At 38.7% G+C, this 26,759-nt stretch overlaps 1 protein-coding gene across 4 annotated transcripts; it reads right to left on the bottom strand.

The window, feature by feature from the left end:
• Nucleotides 1-20: 20 nt before the first annotated feature.
• LOC135486221 (rab11 family-interacting protein 4-like) lies at nt 21-26,349 on the bottom strand. Of its 4 annotated transcripts, XM_064768883.1 has the most exons (16): nt 26,134-26,349; nt 25,072-25,171; nt 23,554-23,672; nt 21,145-21,341; nt 17,926-18,042; nt 17,236-17,307; nt 14,533-14,562; nt 11,380-11,430; nt 10,983-11,073; nt 10,463-10,578; nt 8,318-8,455; nt 6,841-6,910; nt 6,519-6,665; nt 6,087-6,233; nt 5,762-5,905; nt 21-4,923 (listed from the first exon to the last, which is right to left on the bottom strand). In XM_064768883.1, the coding sequence occupies exons 1-16, from the start codon at nt 26,269-26,271 to the stop codon at nt 4,789-4,791; spliced, it is 1,812 nt and encodes a 603-aa protein (XP_064624953.1). In that variant the 5' UTR covers nt 26,272-26,349; the 3' UTR covers nt 21-4,788. The 4 variants fall into 4 exon arrangements, with proteins under 4 accessions (XP_064624953.1, XP_064624961.1, XP_064624967.1 ...); XM_064768891.1 differs by lacking the exon at nt 14,533-14,562; XM_064768897.1 differs by lacking the exon at nt 17,236-17,307.
• Nucleotides 26,350-26,759: the final 410 nt, after the last annotated feature.

The raw sequence follows: 26,759 nt of genomic DNA, 5'->3' as shown, positions 1-26,759 counted from the left end.
AAGACAACAAAACATTTGTATGTATAAAACAGTTTATTCTACGTCAACAAGACTCAGCTCTGCCAATAAGCATGAAGCATGGACTGCCCCTTCCCTCCAAGTAACTCTATCGATAAGTCTTCATCATAACTTACTTTACATTTCTACAGTTAAGTCAGCAAATTTACAAAACATGGCGCTTCATGATAGCCTACACTAGATGCAGTTTTATTGATAACGTCTGACGGATATTTGGAATGATGATGTGTACTTGTCAAGTGTCAAAAGTGTGCCCGCAAAAATCGAATTTCAGCAAATTCTGACCTGACCAGGCCAAACACTGTCAACTCATAGTAACCTTAATTTGGCCATTTCAACCAGTTTATTTCACTGTCCTTTGGTCAGAATTTCACCTGTTCCCAAATAAAATATTCATTGAATTCGGCCAACAAGTGAACTGAAAAGCTCTCAATGTAACAAGTGACAAACTGAAATTCTACCTTTTTGCTTATGTTTCAAACTTAAATTCAACCTAATTCAATGACTTGAAGTTGAAACATATTGTGAACAGGGCATCATCAAGTGATTTCTAAATGTATAACAATAACAATTACCGGTAAATGTAAAATGGATATGTTTATGGACGATTCTAAAACTATGGACAGATTCATTTTCATAAGCATCATGAATGGACAAAAAGTGGACGTTAAATTTTTCTGGCTGGACTGATTCAATAATAACATGGATGGACTTTAACACAGCATTAATCAACTGATATTTCAACTTGCCTCACATGAAACAACTTCTGGAATATTGGCCTTAGCCTGGTCCCTTTTATAAAGAAGTTTGGTCCCAAATACCCAAGGCAGTCCAGTAAATACTGAACTACTTAACGGCACACAGAAACGCTAAACAATTTAATGCTAAAGCTAAATGCTTGTTTCCACCAAGTGTTCTGCACTTCATTTGTATTTTCACAGACAATATTTGTATTCATTTGCTCCTATCGGATCAGAAAAAACCTAGTGCACTGTCCTAAATATCTACAGGTGTATTAGATTGCCAGTTATCTGGAGTTCTACATTTACCATGTCTACACAAATAACAATCCCATTTGAGGTCATTGCTTCATCTTCCGTTTCCAAGTAAAATATTAGGCGATCAAATCAGTCTACGTCATTTTAAAAGCAAAACTGTGTGCATGAATGATAGAACCCCGATCCTGCAATGACATGTCCTATCGCCCTCATCCAAGTTCATACCAATCTTCGACTATTAATTTAAAAGCGAAGTGAATTACACATGATCGGTGGCAATGGGCCCTTGGCATGAATTTGGATCTAACATCTGCACACATATGTACTAAAAAAAGTTTGACGCCAAACCCAGACATTTGATCCAAGGATGCAAAATCTACCAACAGGAATGTTAAAACTTAGGACGACCAATTAAAATGACATCTAATTAAAATCAAAATCCAAACCATTTTTAACCAATTGTAATGTGGCTTGGCATTATTCCTGCAAGATCTGGTTCAAAGGAATTTCCCAGCTGGACCAGGAGACCTCTCCTCTTTTTAAGTGGAAGGTCTGGGTTTATAATCCTGGTGAGACAGTTCTTCCTCTGTTGCTTTTCATTAAACAACTCTCTCAAGTCAGAGTTTATGGAAGTGGTGCCAGTATAATTACACAATAGCATTCTAAGACTAAGAGTGCTAACAACTGCCTAGTCTGAATAACCAAACCATGACACAAAAATTTAGTTATTAGCGAAAATGATATCTATCCTTATTAAAACAAATTGACAAGTCTACAATGTTAAATCAAATGTATATGACACAATAAGGCAATAAGCTGACTTATGTGTGTCATTGAAACTAATAAATTACAACCGACCAAATAGCAGGAAATATAGATAAGAATTCGTCGATGAAAAGTTACAATCAAATAATGATGAATAATGAAACCATTTTCTGATATGAATTACACAGATGAACAAAATCACAAAATACAGCAGACGCGCTGCATTCCACAAGTTGTGATCCAATGGTGGCCTCCATATAGAGAATATTCCAAATCGACATATTTTGACCAAATAGCAAACATGGATTTGGTTGGACAATTGAGGTTTAAAGGCGGAGCCTGGTAGGTCAGATTAAGTTGACAATATTGCCAATAGGGATCCCTCTGGTAGGTCAGATTAAGTTGACAATATTGCCAATAGGGATCCCTCTGGTAGGTCAGATTAAGTTGACAATATTGCCAATAGGGGTCTCTCTGGTCTCACAGACCATTTAAACTATTCACGGTTGTACAAGAAATATGTTTAAGTCTGAATCAAACAAGACCCTGTCCACGAACTGAACAGTATATATTCGTCTCGAAAGTTGACTAATTTGACCCCCTAGCTCCTGCCTATATTCCCCCTTTAAGTGATCCCCAGTGCCAGGTCTATGAAACAGGACACTTCATATGGCATGAGTTTTTCCAACAGTTAATTAGCCATTCACATTTTGAAGGTACAGTATATGCAACTTTAATACTCTGTAATAATTTGTCACATGCTAAACAAGTGTTTCTGCCAGAATGTGTCCATTCAAAATAAAACTATAATCAGCTATAATTGGCTAATAATCTTTTAAAAAGTTCTCAGTACACTTGTTCCCATACAGGTACCGGTAAATAAAATCAAAAGAATCTCCAGAGAGATATAGACTTGGGACATTCTCAAAGACACTAAGCTATTCCTAGACACACTGACTTTATCTACATGGCACTAAGTATAAAATCACACCTGTAATAGACAAAATCCACGCCTACAACCTACGACAAATGTTCAACAACGGACTGCCCTATTCATTCTATATAAAAAATATCTGCCCAGAGTGGGCATAAAGAATCAAGTCCAGTCTCCATGCAGTTTGTTGATTCTTAGAATTCCTCCAAAAATCTGGTTCCGCACTCTGCGAAAATCGTAAAAATCAGCATCAAATCACAGAAATCTTTACACGGAATTTGTCTCTGATGACCAGCAGGTGACCTTGAAATGAGGTCAAGGTCGTTGATTCACTTGATGACCTTGACATGATTCACAATGTTTTGACAAGATATTCATCCACATTGGTTGTACACTCCTTAATGAATTGATGTTCTGCACAAAAAATTATCAAACTCCGATGAAATGGATTACCAATCGTGACTGTTTCACTTGAGATTCATAATGATTAATTGTTCCATAATCGTCTCACCATTTTGTTTCCCATGCCACTGCAGGGTCGACTTTCATCCATGAGACGGAAAGGATTTCAAACCAACTGGATACCAGTAAATCCTTCCTTGCAGAATCAGTCCTAAGAAGATCGCAATAAATCATTCTTTCAATTGAATCGCCTTCTGGGTTCAGTACCATTCTGAATCAATTGTGTAACTCACTGAAAGTGTTTTTGTTCACACTCAACGGAATCATTGCTTATATCACAATTATATACAATAAATAGTCTGGATTCTTCGTTGTCGAGAAAACAAGTTTTTCATCGGTGAGTAATTGTCTGTCAGATCGTGATCTGTTGTCCTTTTATCTGGTATCAGTATCCGCGGGAGATAAAAGTTGCACACTAAAAGTACACAGATATTTTCATGGTATAGCATTGCTGAAAGGTATGTTTTGCATATTTGCCTGGAATAACGTTGAACAAGATTGCAGGTTAGTAATGCCTAAATGATGCAAGTTGTGAAAATCAGTGTCCAGAACTCCACACAATACTTTACAGATACCTAGAAAGGTGAAATTTATGGATGTTTCTCTATGAATCAATATGTGAATAGGTGCATGTTACATCGTCAAGAAGAAATAACAGTTATCCCCCCCCCCCGATATCATGGAATGTAATGTTAATTTGTATGAATCAATTTTACTAAAATGCTACTGAATACTAATGACAAATTTACACAAACTGAATTACATCCCCAATCATATTAATGAATTTGTAATTGAAACAGGAACAGAAAATAACTTGTTTATGGATGGATTTTCATACGGATGGCTTGTGTTGGATGGATTAGGAATGGACGTTCATTATTTAAATTTCCTCCGTGGAAAACCCTCCCAGAGCAGGTCTTTGCGTACAGTTTCTAATATAAACTTGGAGTGCACGGAGGCCTCGCCTGCTATGGGAGGATGAGAAGGAATGTCTCTAGGAATAACGTTTTGATATGCAAGTTGTGAAGCAGTGAAAAGTCTGAGGACGGCCATGTGGAGCTATGAATGATATGAAGTCTGGTATGCAGTGCACTTGCAATACTAACAGTCTCTCAAATTCCCTTACGATTTCTAGAATGATTCTGATCAGCAACACAATATACATAAAATTTGAAATAAAATCGTACTCCAGCAAACAATTCCCAAAATGGAATGTCTCATCTTGATTGTCAGAAATGGCACCAATTTCAATCAGTGCCAAAACTTATCGATAGTTTTAAATAAAAAATTCACTATACATCACATTGTACCAGATCAAAATCTGTTATGTCCATGAAAACAATAATTCGTAATGTCTTACAAATTTGTTATAACAATTAATATTGTCAGTCAAAGCCTACTTAATTGGCAAAATTATTAGAGGAGGGGCGTTCAGGCAGTCATCACAAGTGTCAATCATTCACCTGTCAATCATCAATTAGGATAAGTGACAGAACACATCAATTACATTGTGGTCAGTTTCTTCTCATTGGCACTTGAGCTGGTGGTCTTCTTGAAGAACATTTTGAACTCGGCCGCTATTCGTCCTAGTTCCCTCCTCTTTGCTTCCAGTCAACTTGACGATTTTTGAGCCGTGGCGATTTCTAGGAGCGACGGATTCTTCTGGAGGATCGTCAGGAGAATACGATCAACGTACGCCCGCAATTGTTGGTTGACTTCCTGTTGTTCGGTCAGTTTCTCGGCAAGCTGGAAAACGTAAATGAAGAAGGTGACAATGTGGCAAGAATTCTCCCAATGCATATTTATAGATAGTCAGGGACACAGGATTTCAAAAATTCAGGCATATCATGCTCAGGTTGATGCCAATTAAGAATTAAGCACATTATTTTAAATTCTGCTGAGTAACCTTCAATTTTCATTCAAATCTGAATTTAGGAGTCCTTATGTAAAAGAAAGATTTAGTAAAAGATGGAAGCGGATTTGGAAATGATAAGTCAATAAGCCGTGGAAGTCAAGATGAATGCGTTTTGGAAAGGAGGATATTTACTTTGTTCATATTCTGTCGTATTTCAACAATGATGGATCGCTAAACCGAGAAATTAACATAGGCATTTAATACTAAGAAGAAAATGATGAGAAAATAAAACACTAATAGTTTTTTGAAAATTTTAGCCATCTTTGGACTGGAAGTACCTCCCCTGCAACTATAATTGACCTGCCAATCATCCTAATAGGCTTGTTGCCATCCACTAAGAAAATGACAAGAACTTAAGCTCCAAATGTCATTTTTTATTTAACTGCTAATAAACCACACCATGTAGAATACGTGATGATGGTTAGCATTATACCTGGACACTGGCATTGACACAAATACTCTCAACAAACATTGGCCATACAAGGGGAGCAACCAACCATTTTTCAATGCCCAACTAAGAATGAATCTGCAATTTTTAATGAAACAAACGGAAACTAAATTTTATCATGCACAAAACCACAGTATTTCCACCCAAACAAAAACAAAAACAACAAAAGTGCTTGCCAGATCAAAGGGAAACAACAAGACAAGGGGTGAAAGTACTCTTACCTTTTCCTTCGACATTTCACCAATCTCATCAGCGAAAGATTTCCCAGAAATATTTCTGTGCAGCAAGCCCTTGCCCTCCTCTATAGTGTTGTGCAGGAGCTGGGCTTGGAGCTCGTCACTTTCCTCCCGGAGACATGTGTTCTCCTGAAGATGAAAAGAATACAATCAATTTCGAAACAAAATTTCACCAAAACTTGCTCCCAGTAGCACTATGACCACTACCGCCGCAACCAGCCACTTCTCTGCCTCTTTCTTTTCAGATGTTCATATTCATGTACATGTGATTCAAACCAAGAATTGATAATAAATTCTTGGCCCAACTTACTGTTTTTAGTGATTTAATCTGTGTTTCCAGCTCCTTATATCTGCTGGGAAGCTCTGTAATGCTGGGACTCCGACATCGATTTGCTCGCTCATTTTCTATCTTGTATTTTCGTAATTCATCCAGTTCCTTTCCTAACTCATCCAATAACTGCAACGAATAATATCTAAGAAGGTTAGCTTCCTATCTTTGCTGGAAAATCAATGTCAAGGTTACATTTTATGCCTGACCAGCATGAATGGACCCCTGACCTCTGGTAAAGGCACCACATAGATCTCAATTTCACATCTCAAAGGATTTGGCAATCGAAGTGTAAAGCAACTTGCCTAAGGTGATATCATCAATGAGCGTGTTGGTTCACCGAAGCCACTACACCACACATTTTGCCCTCAACCTTTCTGATAAACAACGGAACGTCATCACTGTTGTACCTACCTCTCCGTTGACTTCTCTCTCCTTATCGAACGAAGCAGTGTGTTCTAAGAGCGCTTTGTGCTCTGCTTGTAAATTGGCAAGTTGAAACTCAGTCTCTGTAAGCTCACTCTGCGTCAAGCGAAGCTCTTGCTCGATTTGGTGCTTTTCCTGAAGACAAGAACACAGTATCATACAGTTTTCACTAGATTTTAACTTTTCAAAATGTGTTTCAGGTTGGCAGTCATTTGTGGGCGTTTCATTTTTGCGCAATTCCGAACAACCTATATTATATTTGCTATAAAAATTTCAAAAAAAGTAATTTTTCCAATTTAACTTTACTTACTATGTTAAGGCGATTGTATTCATCTGTCAGGGATTTCAATTCTATATTTTCCCTTTCCATACTCAGGTACCTGAAGAAAAAAAGATAATTAACATCGAGAATTTAGAAATGTCAGTAAAAGTCATGAGTGATTGCTTGTCAGCCAGTCAGACAAGGCCAAAGCATTTGGCAAGGACCGTATGCCAGTAAGATCACTAATCCAGTCTCAGTTTTGAGTAATTTATCATCAATGTTCTGGTTTCTATGGGATTGCGTGATTGCCAGGTGAGGTATCAAATTATTAAAGTGAAGCCAGAGTTCAGCGAAGGGCCCCTAAACATCCCCAATTTGAAGACAAAATGGGAGGCCGACTGCTATCATCAAAGGAATATGCCAGTCAGTTGCCTGATGCAAAAACTACAGTAATAGGCTGAGCCTGAATTGTCACTTGGAAGCAATATCATATCTTGGCAGGCAAGCAGTGATGGCATGAGGCACGGCCGGGTGCCTTATGGTGGGAATCACTCGCAAACGCAAAAAACAAGGAAAATTTTCAGTGAAGGGACCAGTATATGCTTTTTAACACTGCTAAATAATGTTTGAACACTGCTGGGTTGGGACATTTTGCTTTGCAATTCAAAAGTTTGTAATATACATGTACAACTAATCTTTTACAGAAACAGGACTGTTCAATCTGATAGAATTTCGGCCTAAAGAAAGAGCCACCGGTTCTATTTGCAACTGAGGTCTCCCCTGTGCACCGAAACCAACATGTTAGATGAGTTAAATGTTTACTACAAGTACAAATAGCCAATGCCGAGTTTTTAATTCTTGCCGATATATACAAGTATTAAGCAGTGAAATTCTTACTTGACATTAACTACTGAAATGTGTTCGAGAACTTGTTGATAATCATTTCGTCTGTTTGCTTTCACGTCTTATAATACTATATACATTTAGCTGATACATCGTCTGGGAGATAAATTTCATTCTTAGCCAGCCCAAAGAGTGAAAACATCAGTACAGGGTTTGAAGTGGGAAACAGAAATGGAATAGCAAAGCCTGGTCGGGGAAGTACCACTCTCCAAGGACAAGGAGTTCACATTTTGTTATCTGATAGCGTTGTTTATCAATGTTAAGCTTAGCGTTCATTATTCACAGGATCACCTTGCAGTTTTCAAACTTACGTCATTCTGCAACAAAGGAAGTTTAAAAGGAGACATGTAAATGGGATATTTTTTTAATACATAAATCTATGAAATGCAAAGCAAAATTCCAATTCCAGAGTACAGGGAGATCAGAGGGAAAGTGGTTAGGGCATCATGCTTAATTAGGTGGTTCTAGGTATGACTCTCGAGGCACTCCACACTGGGTAGAGTGGGTAGAGGTGGACACTATGGCTATTGAGTCATGAGCGCTGTTAAGGTACTTGTACATAATTCGTCACTGATACATTTAATCTTCAAAATGATCTGGCCAAAAGTCTTGTGGCCCTTACTTTGTATTGAGAAGTTCTAGCTCCTGTGATAGGTCGCCGACTTTAGCCACCATTGTTCTTGATTTCCGTTCTTCTAATTCTAACCGTTCCGCTGCATTCTTTTCAACGTGCTGGAGGTGGTCCTCGAGCATGTGCACCCTGGAGGGAAAACAACAGAGAAATGAATACAACTGGGAAACATCTACGCAGCTTTCATGAACCAAGTTAGCTTTATCAGGACTGTTAACACTTCCTTTTAGATTTTGCAAGAAAAAAGTGATTCTATATCCGTTTTGATAGTGCCATGTACCCCCATTGATGGCAGAAGGTTCCAAAAACAAATAATCCCAGGGGGGGGGGGTAACTCCCGATGACAAGTGTAGAGCATCTTTGTACCAAAAAATGTGTGATAGGGTAACAGGGCACAGCATGACCCGCGCATGTTGTCATACCAGCTTCAGGGGGTCTAGCAAAAACTCTGGTTACAAGGATGCTCTACACATGCAATTTAACCCCCCCCCTTTGGCAAAAAAATGTCAACCCAGATCACTGAATTAAAGAGTCAAGTAACAAACAATTGAATGACGCACACTACAAAAGAATATCCTCATCAACAATTCAATGGTAAGGCCTTTATGACGTTCGTACACTACCAGTCCACCCAATGACTCACTGCGACCATTGAAAATAACGAGACATACGCATATAGATTACGAGAATATTGATATCAGCCAGGGAGGCACCAGCTAACACCAGCTGTTGCAGAATGAATCATTATGTCACTGGGAGGTGCTGCCACCACCTGGACAACTGTGGAACCAGATGCAAAGGCTTTGATAATGTACCTTCTATCATTGGCATTACAATGTAAAATCAGAGGAACTCGCATGAGAGTAGGGCTTAGAGTAAGAAGCATAATGACTGAACAGACTCAAAAGATTTCAAGCAACAATTCCACACAAAATTGGCAAGTTTATCGTCAGAAACAAACTGATTTGGTCCAAAGAAGGAATTTTGTCTATTCTGTTTATTGACAAAATTTCGTAAGCACACGTTACATGCACTTCCTTATTTACACAACAGCATGCCCTTAGCATGGAGGTAATAATACCTCCATGCCCTAAGCAAGTACAAATATCAAACTTTCTCAGAAATCCATCATAGGCCCAACCACATGAAAGCAATATTTCATTTCGTATGCACTACATTTAGAATAAATACAAGTCCAACCCCGCGTGTTTGCAATTAGAATAGTATTAGCATGACACAATAAAGCTCTCTGTTAGGGACCCCCTCGGGACAAAACAGTTCGCATAGCAATAGGTCCATGTGTCTATTTATCATTGTGGGAATAACCTGTTTATAAGCAGATATCATATAGAATCTTGTCCTAGAAATGAAGACTAACACTTGCCATGGGCTGTGCAAAGATTAGCAAAGAACTTACAGAATTAACACTTTGGAAACGAGTTTCAAATATGTAGGTCAAATATAACTGAATTTTTGCTCAGCATAAACCTGAACATTATCAGAATAATAACGCTGAAATATTTAAGGCAGGGTGGCCCTCCTTACAGACACCCTTTACAAACTTCTAAAGCAAGGTAGTGTGGCTATTCCAAGGTAGGGTGGGCTGCCCTGAGAAATGCCCTTGTGGAGAATACTGTTAATGAATAAAGGACTCAGGTTGTTTTGCCAGGGACCCCTTAATATGGCCAGGAATACACATGTTCACATGGATGCTTAGCAACACACTCCAGCAAGTGTACACAGCTGGTTTCCAGGAATACCTTTTCAAAGTAGAATAGAATATACATCATGCTGCACTATCATCATTATATCACAGCCATATAGGTTACACAGCAGTGACAATGTTTTCCAGCTACCACAATATAAATATCAATTTGTTATTTCGAGGAGAAAGACCAGAGAATGGGAGGTCCAAGGCCTGACAAATGATGAATTCATGGATACCACCGGCACCAGTCCTTGAACACATGAGATACCAGGGACAAGGGACCACAGATGGCTCATATTTCATACTGACTCACTCAAAGTTCAGGATGTGACATATATACCATATATTTGAGCGGAGAACTCCCCTTTTTGCATTGGTTCGGAGTTGGTGTTTTGTCAAAATACCTCCACCTAGCCTGATAAGCTTACCTGTCAGCAAGAACTGCATTTTCTTCTTTAAGTTTATACGCCTTGTGATCACTTTTCAATTGGTTATCTGATAAATCACGAATTTCAACTGCAAATTTTTCCTCTAACTTCTTAACCTGAAAGCAAAGAATGGCGGCAATCAAAAAATAATATCAATGAAGCTTTATGAGGGTACCATCCTGACAGTAGCAGACAAAACTAATACCAATACGTACATGTCGATCACTAGCATACTATCATGACATATCCTCTTTTGTCATGGCCAAAAAACTTTCTAAAATCTTATCTTTCAATGACCGTCCACTTTGACTGATCTATTAACAAGACCTTGTAACAAGACGAGACTTGTCGAAGCATTTCCTCTTAATAAAGAAGTGGAAAGCCATCATGGTCATTGAGTGGGCCACATCCCATTTTTATATTGAATCAGCGGCAATACATCATCGAATTTACATCCAACCTCTGTCACACTGTTGACATAGCTTGCTGCGTAACCATGACGATGGACTTGTTTATTTACCTTGTCGGTTATCTCAAGGATGCCCTCTGAATAGAAATCGGCTTCAGTGAGGCTATTCCTTCGACTGCTGTTGGCTGAATTAAGGAGGTGACTGAAAAGTAAAAACAAATGATCAAGATAAAGTGATACTTGACTGAGAAAGGAGAAGTTTCTCCCTGAAAAAAGCTTAAAATTGGACAAGTTGTAATGGCCCTTTTGTTTTCTATCATCAAATACTAGAATATATATGTACAGTAAATGGGTCGCTGAATTTCTTATTCGAGGTTAAACTAGAAGGGGACCAACCCTAACACGGCAAAGTGCTTTCATGGATTGACACCAATTTGATGCAGTGCTGTATAAGTCTCGTCAATTTTATGCATTCATCAGAGTAGCACATATCTGGTTTAGTACTCACGTAGCAGAGGCCGCTGAAGACAGTCCGATTCTTGAGACTTTGGCCACAGGGCTGAGGAAGGAGAAGGGGAAAATACTCAACATAAGAATCATTCAATGGTATGAATATTGTTAAGGGATGTTCTCCTAGAAAAATTCAACTGTTGGCAAAACTAAGATAACTTGCAGTGGATGACAGGACCTGGGAAAGGAATGCTGAAAAGCAGAAGAAAAGCCTTACTGGTATAGGTTCATTAGTTTGATTACTGGTGCAAAAAAACATTATCGCAATCCGAGCATGTCGGAAAGTAAAGGAAAGAAATTCTGATTGGAAATCCAAGTGACTTACACATCATCTCATCAATGCTTGAGACTGCAGGGTTTTGACAGGGGAACCAGGAGGTCACTGGTATCGTCAAACTTATTTCAACATGGTTCAGAAAGAAATAACAAATATACTCATTGACCTTTGTACCATGCATGTCAATGCACATGTAAAGAAGGCAAAAGATGAACACTAAGTTTACACAAAATATTAAAGTTGCATGCAATTCTAAATCACTATCTAACTTTTGACCCTCAAGTTTTATCATTTCCTTTAGTTTTATCATTTCCCATTAATTTTATCATTTCCCCGATCTGCCGATAATTTTATCATTCAATCTTGCAGAACTATTAGAAGATCACATGAGATATTTAATCCCCAAAACATGTTTTGTAACCTATTTGTATCACATATATCTTCAGGCAAAACATGAGAAAATGATGCCAAAGTTGTACTTTTAGCAGAATACATGATGGAAGTCTGCCAATACTGCCGTACCCCAGGGATTAGCACAAGTGGGTCAAGTTTGAAGATATTGGTGCCAGAGGATTTGAACCGGTGTCAAACTACAAATATCTTTTGCTGGTTTTAAACAGACAGAAGATGTGCTGTGGAAATGTGAAAAGGCATGCACTAGATAGTTGATGGGTCATTTAAGTGGGAGAAACATGTTGGGTGTGCAGATAGAGACACTTATAGATTAAAGGTACCCGGCCGTACATGGATCTCCCTAGACGCACAAAAAAGGTGCTTTACTGAGAGCACTGCTGCATCTTATTACAAGTTCAGCTGGGCAATTTCTCAGTTTCATCATGGGGACAAAAGGGCCTACAAGGGGAACACATCGCTTCATACTTTTTCATCTAAAGTCTTGAAATATGTACCATAACTGATCTCTCCGCGATATCTGGGGTCAAGGGTTTTAAGTCCCAGGTCTCACTTGAGGCATCAATTGCAATTAGAGAACGGCATAAATGCATAGAAATATCAGATGACGTCAATACTTTACTTATTATTGACAGAATCAAGCCCTTGCATTTGTATGATGATATATGTACAAGGAAACCGATGTTTACATTTAAATACAAATCAATACGTGTTTCTATAGGACGGTATTCAAAGTGTTCTTGAAAAATTTGACCAGATGTGTTCAAGTTATCTGATACTTTAGGTTCTAGGTATTTTATAAGTTTTTTTCCGAATATGTGCACAGTACCAGTATATGCATAGTCTGGACCCCTTTAGACATATTAAGGCACCGTAAAAATGGCAATAAACATGTAGTGCAGATCAAAACTACATCATATTACAATTTTGTGAAGAAGATACTCATTTTGTCTACATGTATGAAGATAGATGTCGGACTCTAGAATCCTGTGAATAAACTGTATTCCTCTGTTAAGGTGCAGCACCTGACTTGGTCAAGAGACATGATGTCCTGTTCCCACACATTGAAGCTGACACAAATAAATTTAATTATCGTATTGGAATGGTCATCAGTGGTTGGTGCATGATGTCAAGAAATCATCAAGTCATGACACAGGAAAGAATCAGATTGCTTTTGTCAGGTGTCATCGACTGCATTTTTGCGCAACGTCATGTGTGTGAAGATGCTTGACCCCGTTTAAAAGGGCTGCACCACGGAGGAATATCAGCTATTTAAAGAAGGCTACATCTATGACTAGACTGTCTGGTCAAGAGAGATATTCTGTGGACAAGAATCATGACAAACTTTGGCCTGGTGAATACACTCCTACACATCAGATTCATCTCGCTGCAAATTTCAAGGACTGGAAACTTTATAGCGCCAAGATACATCCCTTGAAAACTGTGAAAAATAGGTCTCAAATACATTGCTTTGTCATGATTCTGCCCACACTGAAGTGAGTGAAACCTGTCACAATATTGTTAGTGCATTCACTTGAAGCATAGAAAACAACACCGACATCGTACAGCAATAGAGAAGATCATGATCATCCATTGGCCAAGAGTTAAAACGGCTTTCTACAGGATCAGGAATAGGATGCATATCATTTTGGGGAAAAATCTTTAACTGACACAAGATTATTCTGTCGAGAACACCATTAACACTACCCAAGTTCATTTGCACAACATCTCATACTAAAAGTATTTTTGAAGTGATAGAGAATTTTCTATATGCCTGAGAAAATCATATCACCTGAATCTTATAAGATACAACTTTCTGGTTTTCCTTACTGAGTCCTCCCACACCGAAATACCCTATTTTCTAGTGTCCATCATATGATGAAATATATCACGTCCATCACGCATCCACATTCCAAAGACATACAATTATTGTCAATGTGCAGACACCTTATCCTCCTGTCCCACTGAAGCAGGGAAGGGACTGCAATACGTGTACCGGGTAGCTAAAAAACCAGCCAGGATGGAGACAGACAAAATTGGCCCATCCCAACATGACACATATCTCTCAAACCGTGTGAAGGCAATATGAAATCGAAAAGGGTGGAGCCGGACGGGTTTCAAATAAGGGGATAAAATTGTCACAATTTAACAGTGACTATAAACCAGACCAATGAATATTCCTCAGAATATAACGAGATTTTTAAAGTTTCGAAAAAATATCTCTTTGGGTTCATCCAGTGTCAAAAAGATAATCTCAAGTGACGGTAAAGAAGGATTTAATATCAATTGTGGCAAGAACCGAATCACTACAATTGATACTTTTGTACTCAATAAAAATTAAGGGTGACAGAATTATGTCTAGATTCTGAGGAATTATTTGTAGAAAGCTTTTGGTTTGACCCAGCCCAATGAACAACCAACAACTTGATATGGCACTTTTTTTACATCACATGCTGTGCTTACTGGGATGGTGAGGTTCTCCAAGTCTGGTTACTGCAAGAAACAGAGACGATTCAAGATTAAACTGTCAAAGCAAATACAAATAATGGAACAGTAACTCTTTTGCTGTGTCGACTACTTGGACCAGGGTAGATTTACAGACAACAGATTGTTTGAAATTCCCATTTCATGCCGGGCCCTTTTGATGGCCGAGAGGACAGCACATTGTGCCCACTCAACCACACCTTCTTGTCACCAATTTTATCACTCAAGTGAGGCAGGCTACATTTGATCTCCAAATTGCGACACAGTAAAAGAGTTTTGGCATCCTCATCTCACAAGGTTTTACGATAAGAACTCAGACGATTAGTTATAAAACGATGGTTGAAATACCATAAAGTACAACATTTTGAAAGGAAAAATTCTAAATGATTGAAAGAGAAAGGTTCTATGAATTAGAAAGTAGGTAACAGGAGCACATGAGTATTCAAATAAATGAATTTGAAAATGATGACAAACTACGATATCAAATATCTTTGACAATATGAATTTCAATCAAAAGATGAGGTTTTAAAGCGAAATATGCCAGACCCTCACTACAACAGTGATGTCTGGATGGGAAGACGATGGGATAAAACTTGAAAGGGTTTTAAGGGGATCAGTAAAATCAAAAGGGATATAGGGGTTTGATCACGAATAATCGTGAACAGACCAAAACATACAAATCTCACTCTCAAGTCGGTCAATCCAATCTTATGGCAAAGCACTACATGCAGAAGTCCACCAATTTGATAGCTTGAGCGAAGCTAACCGCTACTTGCCTAACCTATTCAGCTATTGTCACATCATTTTGCCAATCTAAGATAGTTTTATCCAAAAACAACAAATTGGTTAACATATCGCTATAAGAGGAATTCTTGCTATTAAGTCAGCAGGACTCGGGCCATCATCCCATTTGTGAGTTTTTGAATAAGTCGTCTTCCACAGATTTATCGAAGATGGAATAAATACGGAGACGTAAATCCGATAGTAACGTGGCATGGAATAAACGGTGTAGCATAGATTGGCAAACTGGGATGACATCTGATAACTCTGATAGCTGAGCACCCATCATCACACCAAAGCTATTTAAACCTCACCAAATTCAACCAACAAAATGCTTACTTCATACCGTCCAAACATAGAAATAGCCTAAGAAAATTTCAGTAGGTCTATAGCCATAGTCATAACCATAACCTTAGTCAGACTGGTACAACACTGAGAAAAGTACACAATTGTAAGAAACAAAATACACACACCATATCAGGCCAAAATAGGCCTAACAGTCCAAATCTCATTATTATAAGCCATTATTAAAAGGCAATGGTGTATATCAAATTTGTATTGATATAATACACAATACTAGAGCTGACTAATATAACTTTCTGGGGGGGATGGGAGCAATATGAATTAACACACTAACTATACCTTGAATATAATGCTAAACTTTGTCCACCCTCTAAGTTGATTTGACTGGTCAGGTTCATAAAGAGTAATTTCGTCAGGATAAGCACACCACAGGCAAGAACGACACAGAATACACACAAAGATATGGATTCAGAAGGAAAGATTAACGTCGGCTGTGAATATATCATTTCTCTCGATATACATGTAGGAAAACCCTCATAAAAAGAAACAAATCCAGAAGTTGACATCAATGCAGTCCTACTGACGAATTTTCTTTGTCTATGATACTGTACATGTTGGATGTCAGTCTTTGTTTGGCAAGTCCAAGATCAATAGTTTTTTGTATTTGTTCAGAACAGCTGTTTCCAGAATGAGCGTCAGTCAGTTCAATGACAATCCATCAGTCTCTTGTCAGTTGGACAGGGCGTGTCTGTCGGAATAACGTTTGTCTAACACGGACTGAGGCGGGATGGGGTTAAAAACACTCTCAGATTGATGGGTTGGGAGCATAACATCTATCTAAGCCAGGGTTGCGCTTTATTGATGACCTAACACCTACACTTCTCTATGATATGGAGTTAAGGTCAAGAAAGCAGAAGTAGTCGCCAACCTATGACTAATGTACACCTACATGTAAAACAAATATTTAGCACCTCTCAATCAGCAAGAATCCTTGCACTTCCCACACTTGAAACTGTTATTTTCATCTAATCCTATTGGAAGCAGCTCTAACAATGCCTATATGTGCACCTCCCTCCCCTCCCAACATTTATGAGTTTCATCTCATGGCAGACAATCAAGGGTTCACTGACTTGCCCTCACCACTTTAAGAGCCTCGACCAAGCTCCAGCATCCATCCTGATGGCACCTACCCAGTATCGCCACACCGGGTTTACCTTAGATTCACGTGTTCTGTTCATGGGTCAATTGTCACTTGTCACAAGCACTTTTGTCAATAACATGCTTGAAAACATGACAAGACACGACGTGAGGGTGATAAGTGACACCTTGAATCAAATATTTGAAAATAACTTTTTGTTCTTCATGTCACGAACGACATGTGAAAAGTGACACGTTACATACATGTGACAACGTGAACCTTATATAAACCCAGCCTTGTACGCCTTCTGGCAGATGCTTTCAGGGGCTAGCATGTTTCATAGAACCCGATTTCACTCCAAGCTTCCAATGGTAAAACAAAGCAACAAAAGTGACCAAAGCTACGAAATAAATGATTACATAGAAGCGACATGATGCCTAGAATTGAGTAAAGATCTGTACCAGCTGAGTCGCCTAGGGCGGTGGGACGTCCAAGTTGCTCTCGTTCTATCTCGGCGTGGTCTAATTGTGTCACTATATTGTGAAAGAGGAGAGAAGTATAGAGTTCAAGAAGGCTACATTCAAGATAATGTTACTATTGACAGGGTTGCTAGAATATGGTAGTTGTATTTTAATTTTCGTTCAATATCATTTGAAACCACCCTGGCCTTAATAAAAAGCTCTGCCATCCTGTAGTCAAGAGCAAAAGCAACAATTCTACCAGGGTTTACGACTTTTGATAGAAATGTACATGAGAAAGACAAGGCATCATGCAGTACAACATCGCACTGTACATGGACTAGTAGCTTTGTCACCATGTAGCCCAATTGAAAACTATTTGACTCCGGCAACAAAAAAAGATCTTCAATATTGTGTGTGATAATGCCAGTAAAAGCAGGCATGGAGAATTTTGCTCAGAAAGCAGTCAGTGAAGACACAATCATATGATTTGATGAAAATGAACACCAAGCAACCCCAAGTGTACTTCAAGCCCATGGTTGAAAAAAACATTGCTCATCACATGACTCTAACGCTCTAAATCAAGGACACCAACAAGGGTTAATCTTCTAAGACAAGCAGCTTTTTGCCCCAATTCCAAGGCTTCCCGGAGAGTGAAAAAGATTCGAGTTTAGATCTTAATGTTCGACTCACCTCAATGGTGGTTTACTAGTTAACTGTTCATTCTCCTGTCCACTAAAAGACGCGTCAGATTCAACTTCTCCGTAGTCTTCAAAGTGTTCTTCTTCATCAGTCACTTCAAATTCAGGTCTGAAAGATACAACAAGAACACAATATTACAGTGTTTATTAGGTGAATCACAAACAGTTTTATTAATGTTGCAGCCGCGAGGTTTCAACAACTTTGCCTCAATTTCAACAGGCTCAGGCAAACAGACCCCTTTTTGAGCAAAATTGCTGAATGTGACAGAGAAAATTCTCAGTGCTGATAGACATCGCTTGAAATGATCTGATGCGGATATTCCTTAACTTTTGGAATACACCGCCATGCTCATGTAAACTGTCTCAGAGGTAGAAATCAGAACCTACATCACAACTGACATACAATGTAACCATGTTTCTTTAATCTTCGAAGATTTTAAACTGGCTGCCAGTCTAGCTTGTACTCTGACATCAAACTTTCTATCTTGTACATGTATGTGGGAGAAGTCCCCGCTTAATAAATAAATCGACAACCCAAGGTGGGCATAGCATTATATTCAATAGTTCCTGTTATCACATTGTCGATCTCTCGATGGGAGCCTCCCAGTTTCTATGACAACCGGACTAAGCCCGATCTATAAATGTGTGATTGGTACAGCGATTCCATAAATCTGCACTTTAAATGGCAACACCTACACTGTGCCACCTGAATGAAATTGGATATTACAACCGCAAGACATTTTCTGTATATTTTTTTCTACTTTGATGATTAAAGACTTTCACCTGCAGCCGAAGACGAAAAGCTGATCGATGTACTTTAGGTAATGTTTTTGCCACGGAGTGGCACAGCGGAAACATCAGTGCCTGTCACCTTGGTCCCAGGTTCGATTCACGGTTGGTCCCAGTATACACATGTGATGAAAGGGCGATTCTCTTTGACAGTGTGTGTTTCCTCCGCATGTCACCACATGTTAAGTTAAAACCAAAAGCACCCCACGCCATTATTTACAGTGGGAAGATACTGAATATGCTATACTCGGGTAAAAAAGATGCCGTCTGGCTCTAATAAGTTAAAACCCCATGAAGCATTGCTCAATATAGCAACAAGAACAACGCCCACTGAACCCAAACCTCTACATCTCTAACCATACGGCCATGGTAACGAAAAACCAATATTTGTCCGCCATTTGCAGAGATTGTGTACCTGGTTGCTAGGTTACCATTGGTAACACGAGGAACTCACTGATAGGTTTACATAATTACGATATTGGTGAAAGCATGTATGGAGTGACACTGACAATGAATGACAGTCGTGTGTGCGTCAATACATTCAGGAGAACTAGCTTCATGCACTCGAATGATTTAAATCCGGCTTGTCAGGAAGCGCAGGGACAACATATCCAAAATTCAAGGTTATTAGATTCTCAGAACAGAATACAGCAGAGAATAATATTGATTTAATTAATCTGCTTTCTCCCCTATTTGTATTACATGTATCACTGGTCAACACCCTAGGCCATATTCGGGTTTTCAAATATCCCATCTTTAATAATTCCCAATTTCTGTCCATAAAAGTACAGAACTTTCCCACTGCTTTGCACAAATATTTGTCCGGAAACCAAACCAATCACAAACTTATTTCATGTAAGAATTAAAGAGAAACAGAAATTAAGTTTCCTTGACTGAGATTCAGATCACAGGGACATATGATTTCCAAGGAATTTCCAGGTCCACATAAAAATCAAAATGACCTTATTTTCATCCATTTCGCAGAAACGTAGTAGCCCTGAACAAACCAGCTGACTTCACTCCGGAAAGACTCCATGAAATACGCGGAGAATTCGAAATATGCGTACCAATGGTGGAACTAAACAGTTCCAACATGTTGTCCAATATTGTTCAGTACTATTGATCACTTTACAAACCTGGCATGCCTGGGATGAGAATTTCTTTTGGACATATTCGAGGATAGGTATCCAAATTCAAATATCCATAATTGGTTTGCGTTGCGCTTGTTCCTGACATGGTGTGAGGGGCTAGTGCCTATTACGACTATGAGATACCGAATCTTGAAATCAACTTGATACATGTATCAAAATTGATCTCGCAGGCTTTGGACACCACTTCCAACACATCCAACCTGTAACCATGTCAAAATATAAGCCTCCCCTCCCCAGGCCAACAATATATCTCGAAGAGCACTCCCCACTCATTCTGTACAAATTGTATAGCAGATATTTTGATTCCCTAAAATAATTGGCCACTATTACTTTTGAGAGCAGGCTGAAATCCAGGTATGCCAAATTATTGACTTTCACATGTGGTAAAGTGGACCTACATTGAGTGTGTACATACATGCAGCCAGACTCGAGTGTTAAATCGGTAATCATATTTAGGCTTTGCAATATGTTTTCATTTTTACAAATGTTTTCATATTGTGACACCAATTGTGACATCACAACAAACTTATCAAACAAAAACAAAAACACAGACAACAAAAGTTGAAAAAACAATGATAACACATCCTTATCACTGCATATCAACAATCAATGTGGCTGAGATATCAGACGATTAGTCTAATGACCCATGATCCAAGTGCTTTTAACTTGATTTGATAACCTCCCAAAGGACAGTTCTTGTCATTGTTCATAAACAGGAGGTCCACTCCACTTAACACTTATGTCTACCGATCAGACTTATAAAAGTGATTGCAAAGACAGGAAGATTTACATCATTATAAAGATGCAAGCAAGGTGTTCGTCTGACTAGTAAGGTGGATTTCCTTCTTTATTTCTATGAGTTGAAAATTGTCTCACTGCAAAGGAATCCGTCAAAACTGGCAACTTCCTGGTGACATATGATTTCCCCTTGAGAATATGCACAAAGAAAATGATTAAAATAACCTTCAGGAAAACCATTCGTTTACAGATACAACAGTCAGGTTTTGCAAGTCCTAAACGAACAAGGATGTACACACTACAAAGGTATGTTGTGTCATCAAGTCATGTGCTAATTCATTTACAGTTCACAGGAGACTAAAATCATCCTACACTATAGCAGAACAAGGAATTGTGGACATTTCTAAAACAAATGGTCGATAAAGTACCTTCACATTCTCTGCACTTCGTCGTTCGTAGCCCTTCGTAAGGGTTGCAAAACCTGCCTGTTGAATATCTGAATCAGATACTATACTGACAGTACTTTTACTTACTTATAATGATGGATGTCTGAAGATCCACCACTTATCGCACTGTCATGATCATCTTCGGAGCTGGCGTGGAATGGCGTGTGTAAGTTCGGGTAGTTGATGGACGGAATCAAATGGTCGTTATTAGCTGCTTGAGGCGAATCATCATCTGTCATCATATCATACTCATTGTATGTGCTGACTTCGGACGTCTCGTGCGTCTGAAATAAGTTGTGTTGATGAAATATCATTAAGAAACCAAGCCAAATGGTTTGTATCTTTTGAAAAATCGACCAAACACTTATTGGTCTTATAAGTTATCTTTCCTGGAAAATAACCTTCTATTGCCACATTGGTTTTTTAAGAATAAAGTTCTTAATGCAAGCAATGCCCTGCATACATGTACACTGTATTCAGATTTCAACATCTTATATCGTGTAACCGTGGGTAATGGATTATTCAGTCACTCAAGCTGTCATTCTGTGCACACAATTGTCACCATGCATTCACAACAGGGTATACATGTACTGCAATGAACTGCCAATTTCATGTATGTAGTTGATGCTCAGCTCTCAACTTTATTTTTCTACCCCAGTTGCAAGTGCCTAACTGATTTGTGACAGTGAACCAAGCCATTACGTCTTATATCCCGAAAACATACATGTACCAAAACGTTATCCTTTGCTGTATCATCTGCTCCGTCTGCCATTGGCAAAATGATGGATGACACCTTATCTCCGAGTAGTTCGCACAACACACAGACCCCAAAACCAACCGCTAGACTAATGTTTATGAAATCCGGTCTCAGAAACTCCAAGTTCAAAAAGAATGATGTGAGATTTTGACAAATGTTGACAACGAATTCGGGTACATTGATGACATCACTGAACCTTGGCATAGTGCAGTGGGAAAACTGTATGCCTCATGCATAGGTGGAGACTATTCTCATCCTTGTCTCTGTCAGCCATGTCAGCAGTCACAATGATTGCTGATACAATAATGCAGCTTCACAATGTGTTTTTTTTAATCGTGCATGTTATAGTTCACACAGCAATAAAATGCTTCACACAGCAATGGGTAAGTTGAGTCCACACTCTAGGACCCTGCACTCAGATCCATCAAAAAGTGTTCCCGTCAAGAAGCTTTCACACCTAAGATCCATGTTCCAGGGTCAGATTTACGAAAAGAAGTCCAAATATCCTAGAAGTGCCAGGCTTGCACAATTTGACCATGCACCTTCGAGCCTTAGTTCTCAAACAGCAGAGCCTGAGCCAAGCTTGGAAAAGAGCAGAAAGAGTCTGACAATATTGCTAGAGACAACACGTTGAAAGTTTGCACACTACCACCAACCTCATTCACACGACCACCTGCTCTCCAACCTCTTATAACATGCTTTATGCAACACACACAGCACATCAAACTTCAGAGAGCACAAATATTCATTATGGCACAAAGCAAACTCTCCGGGACCAGGGTTATGAATAATGTATGTCATCCCATGACTGTGAGCTATGTGAACAATAGAACTCAATGAAAAGGCTACATTTTGGAGAGCGAAGACGAAATTGATTTCAAACTTTTGAGATGAAAATTATCATAATGCTGAATAGTGCTCATACTATCAAAAAGACCTTTCGATATCAAATTTGACATCCAACACTGACAAGTTGATGCCATAAAATGCAATCATTAAAACTCTGGTTATTACTGCTATTGATTATTTCTGCTGCAAGGACAATAGAACTGTCCAGAGCACAAGTATCAGAACACATGTAGTTTGACAAAATCCATTCCAATAGGCAATCGAGGGTTCTTTCATCTCCCAAGAAAGAGCATGTGAGCCTGTAGTGTAAGCTGTCGTCAGGGAAGACAGCGTGGACCTATGATGTGACTGTCTCTCACAGTCACACGCTTGTCCTCTCTACAGGATCATGATGACACTCTTCCACACGTTCAATGTATTCATCTACACACCATACACCACCTTAATACAAGAGTCAATAAATCCACTAACTTGATGAACACACCCAAACACCTGAGGTGATGTTAATTAATTATACACGTAGCTGTATTGCACATTTCATATCATGCTAGTTTTCATATATTGTTCAGATTTGATGCATAGCAACAGGTAGACTGCAAACATTGCAAATAGTTTTATGTTTGTTGACACTGAAACTCCCAAGGGCAATTCTGCAGCAAAGTGTGTTTCAGCCATGAGACTAGAGCAGTAAATGAAATGAATGAATTTAGAGATTCAAACCATGCTGGTCATCAGAAAAGGAGATGCGAATAGTGATCATCATTATCAATATTCAGCGATGGAACCATTTATGGTTTTAGCCAATCAGTGGATAGGACTTGCATGGAGCCTGTTTTATCAGTGGCAATATCAAGCTGCAGTTTCACTCAGAAAAACTGAGAGATACCTACCCCGCTACTATTTGCATCTTCATCAACTAAAGTCTCCTGGCTACTATGGGTTTGATGCACCAAGGTGTCGATGCTACCAAATTTTTGTCCTGTTCCTATGGAAGGACTTTGTAAGGCCTCTGAAAAACAGTTAACAAGATATTTTGATAACATTTTTACATAACACAACTAACTTAGATGATGTTATATCATTGTATTCACACTAAAATCTCTTCACAGACATGGTTGACTCACAGGGTCTTAGATGTCAGAACAGTTGACAAGACGGTTGAGACAAGAAGTCATAAATTATTTTTAAGACGTCAAAGTATCACCATTACGTAACATCATATCTTTTGAATGAAATAGTACCTTTGGCAAATGCTGACATTTTTGGGCCGGGTTCGCCTTCCAACAGCTTTTTCAGCTTGAGGCAAACCCATTGGATCAGTTCCGAGCCCGTCAATGTTTGAAGTGTGTCGAGAAATTTAAGCAATTTCTTACACAAATATATCAGAAGTTTGTTCATCAAGCTTTAGAAACATTGAAAACATTCCAGAATTGCAATGAATTTTTACTTCCAAATAGTTTGAATACTAGATCCTGTCTGAAGGGTGTACACACAAATTGCTCCATTCATTTTCATTCACTTTCGGAAGGTTCCAAATTGTGTATAAGGGGGAGAGAATGAGTGTGTCAGGTTTGTTGCTTACATCCTCAAGCACAGAACTGAATAAATGAACCCCTTTGAAAGTGGACCATTCTAATCCATGCAAGAGCTACCTTTGGCTCTATCATGTTTTCTAAAGAATAACTTCATGAACTTCAGAAAATAAAACCAATGAAGTATTTGTTTTGAAATGATTACATAATATCGCTGGTAAAAGGCTGACTTGCATGATTGACTGAATGAATGAATTTCCATTGTAAAATCAAACATAAACAGACCTTTCTATTGTCAATCTCAGCAATCGAATTCCGGTGAATAGCATAAATACAAATTCTACTTCGCTATTAGTTATGGTATGGATTTTTAAATCATGTATCATCCTGGATGTTTCAAAAGATACATTGCACTAACATTAACAATGTCAGCAACTGGCATACGATGTACAGTGTAACCACACCCATGCTTTATTTCCGCTCTCATGTCTGTCTACATGTAATGTAGTCTATCACATCAGATCAATCAGTTACCAGCGTTCATGTACGACAAAAGAATGAAACAAATCATCTAGCAAATATTTACATGTCGATATCAACAGTGTAATGTTTTTCCAGATAAAATGATAGGTACCCTGGGAACGTCCATAGGCCTATATCATTCATTATGTATGTACATGTACATTACAATAGCATCAAACTTGAATGTAAGAAAGATATCATTATCAATTATTCAATATCATTTTTATGCACGTTAAAATAGGTACAAGTACATGCAGCAAACAACTAGTCTATGTTTCATTCCTGGAGACCAGTCGCAAGAATGGAGTGTAATAGTATGAGTGGTGACAAATTTGATCTTAAAATTCTACTTACCATTCAATTCAAATACTTTCTGGACACCTACACAAAAGTCTTGAAAATGGATCTTGCCATCTCTTTGTGGATCAAGAACTTCAATGATTTGATCAAGTTCCTGAAGAGAAACAACAGATGCCAGAGACTGGAGACACTGAGACTGAGTCTCAAGAAACCAACAAGGGATCTGACAATATGACTGGGACTTCTTATCCAGGACAGGACAATGTCACAACCTAACGGTCTACCTAATGCGCGTCCGGAACAATTTGTGCGTCCGGAGCGCGTCCGGAAGAGAAAGTGCGCGTCCGGAACAATTTCCTATGTCAATATGAACCTAATGTTGCATTAGATGGCTTAAATAGCATTTTAATTCCATGTAGAGAAAATAAAATTGGAAAAAATCTCCTTGGTGACTTTGTATTTTACAATTTTCAGCGGAGTGATTTGGAGGTTACACAGCCATCAAATCCCAGACAAACTCATACCGACTTAGACGACCACAACAGAAGGCGCGTAAGGAAGTTGGGATATGAGTATGGCATTAGTAATTAACCACCTCGCTGAAAATTGTAAAATACAAAGTCACCAAAAAGATTTTTTGCAATTTTATTTTCTGTACATGGAATTAAAATGCTATTTAAGCCATCTAATGCAACAATAGGTTCATATTTACATAGGAAATTGTTCCGGACGCGCACTTTCTCTTCCGGACGCGCTCCGGACGCGCAAACAGAGTTCTGGACGCACATTAGGTGGACCCCAACCTAAAGATAGATTGATAAACTGAGAATGTCACTCAGGGAAATGACAATGACAATGTCACAACGTTAAAATAGATCAGTGATGAGTTTAACAAGGTTTCTACTGCCTTGAAATGTATGTCCTACCAGGACAGAACAAAGTCACAATCTCTAAATTGATCCGTGTTGAAATCTAGCAATAGAATGTCTGTCTAATGTCCCTCCAAAACAGGACACTGCGACTGCGAGTATCTGGAACGGTACATAAACAATACATAAACACAAACAACAACATTACATGAAGCCACAAGAATGTAAACAAATGAAATGTCAGTACCTCCCCCTCTTCATCTGCACCAAAATGGTCCTTGGCCAAACTGATGAACTTTTCAACAGTGATATAACCGTTGTTTTGCGGATCACAGACGTCAAATACTTGTCTAAGTCTCTCTTCGTTGTTTGTTATATTCTCCATAATATTCCATGCTATTTGGACGGCAGGGTTGGGTAAAATCGGACGATAATTATCACACTATCTTTGATTCATGTTGTAATGTTTGCAAATATTTATAATTTGGGAGCCGAACAACACAGACACTTGTTGACTATTCCGCTAAAATAGGTCATCAATTTGTTGGACATTGTCACAGTTATATGGGATAATCTCCTTATATTAACAGTTTTCCACAATCAGTTGACACACGAGTTAAGTTTTATAGTAGCCATGGTGATGAAAACAACTGTGAAAAATAAACAACCTAATCACTTCAAATAGCTGCGGATTAATTCATTATGCGACAGTGCCATCTGCAGGTAGTCTACTTAACTAAACGTCTGGGGTGAAGACAGAACAATCCTGGAGGTGCTTTCTTCACAGTTGAGTGTGGCCATTATTACATAGAATACGTTTGTAGGGGGTCTAAGTTGGTCCCAACGTTGACATCTAGAAGTCTATCTGGGTGT

This window comes from Lineus longissimus, chromosome 1 (assembly GCF_910592395.1).
Source record: "Lineus longissimus chromosome 1, tnLinLong1.2, whole genome shotgun sequence".
Taxonomy (NCBI): Eukaryota; Metazoa; Nemertea; class Pilidiophora; order Heteronemertea; family Lineidae; genus Lineus; species Lineus longissimus.
The sequence above is the reverse complement of the archived record's forward strand: the minus strand, read 5'-3'. Positions and strand labels throughout refer to the sequence as shown.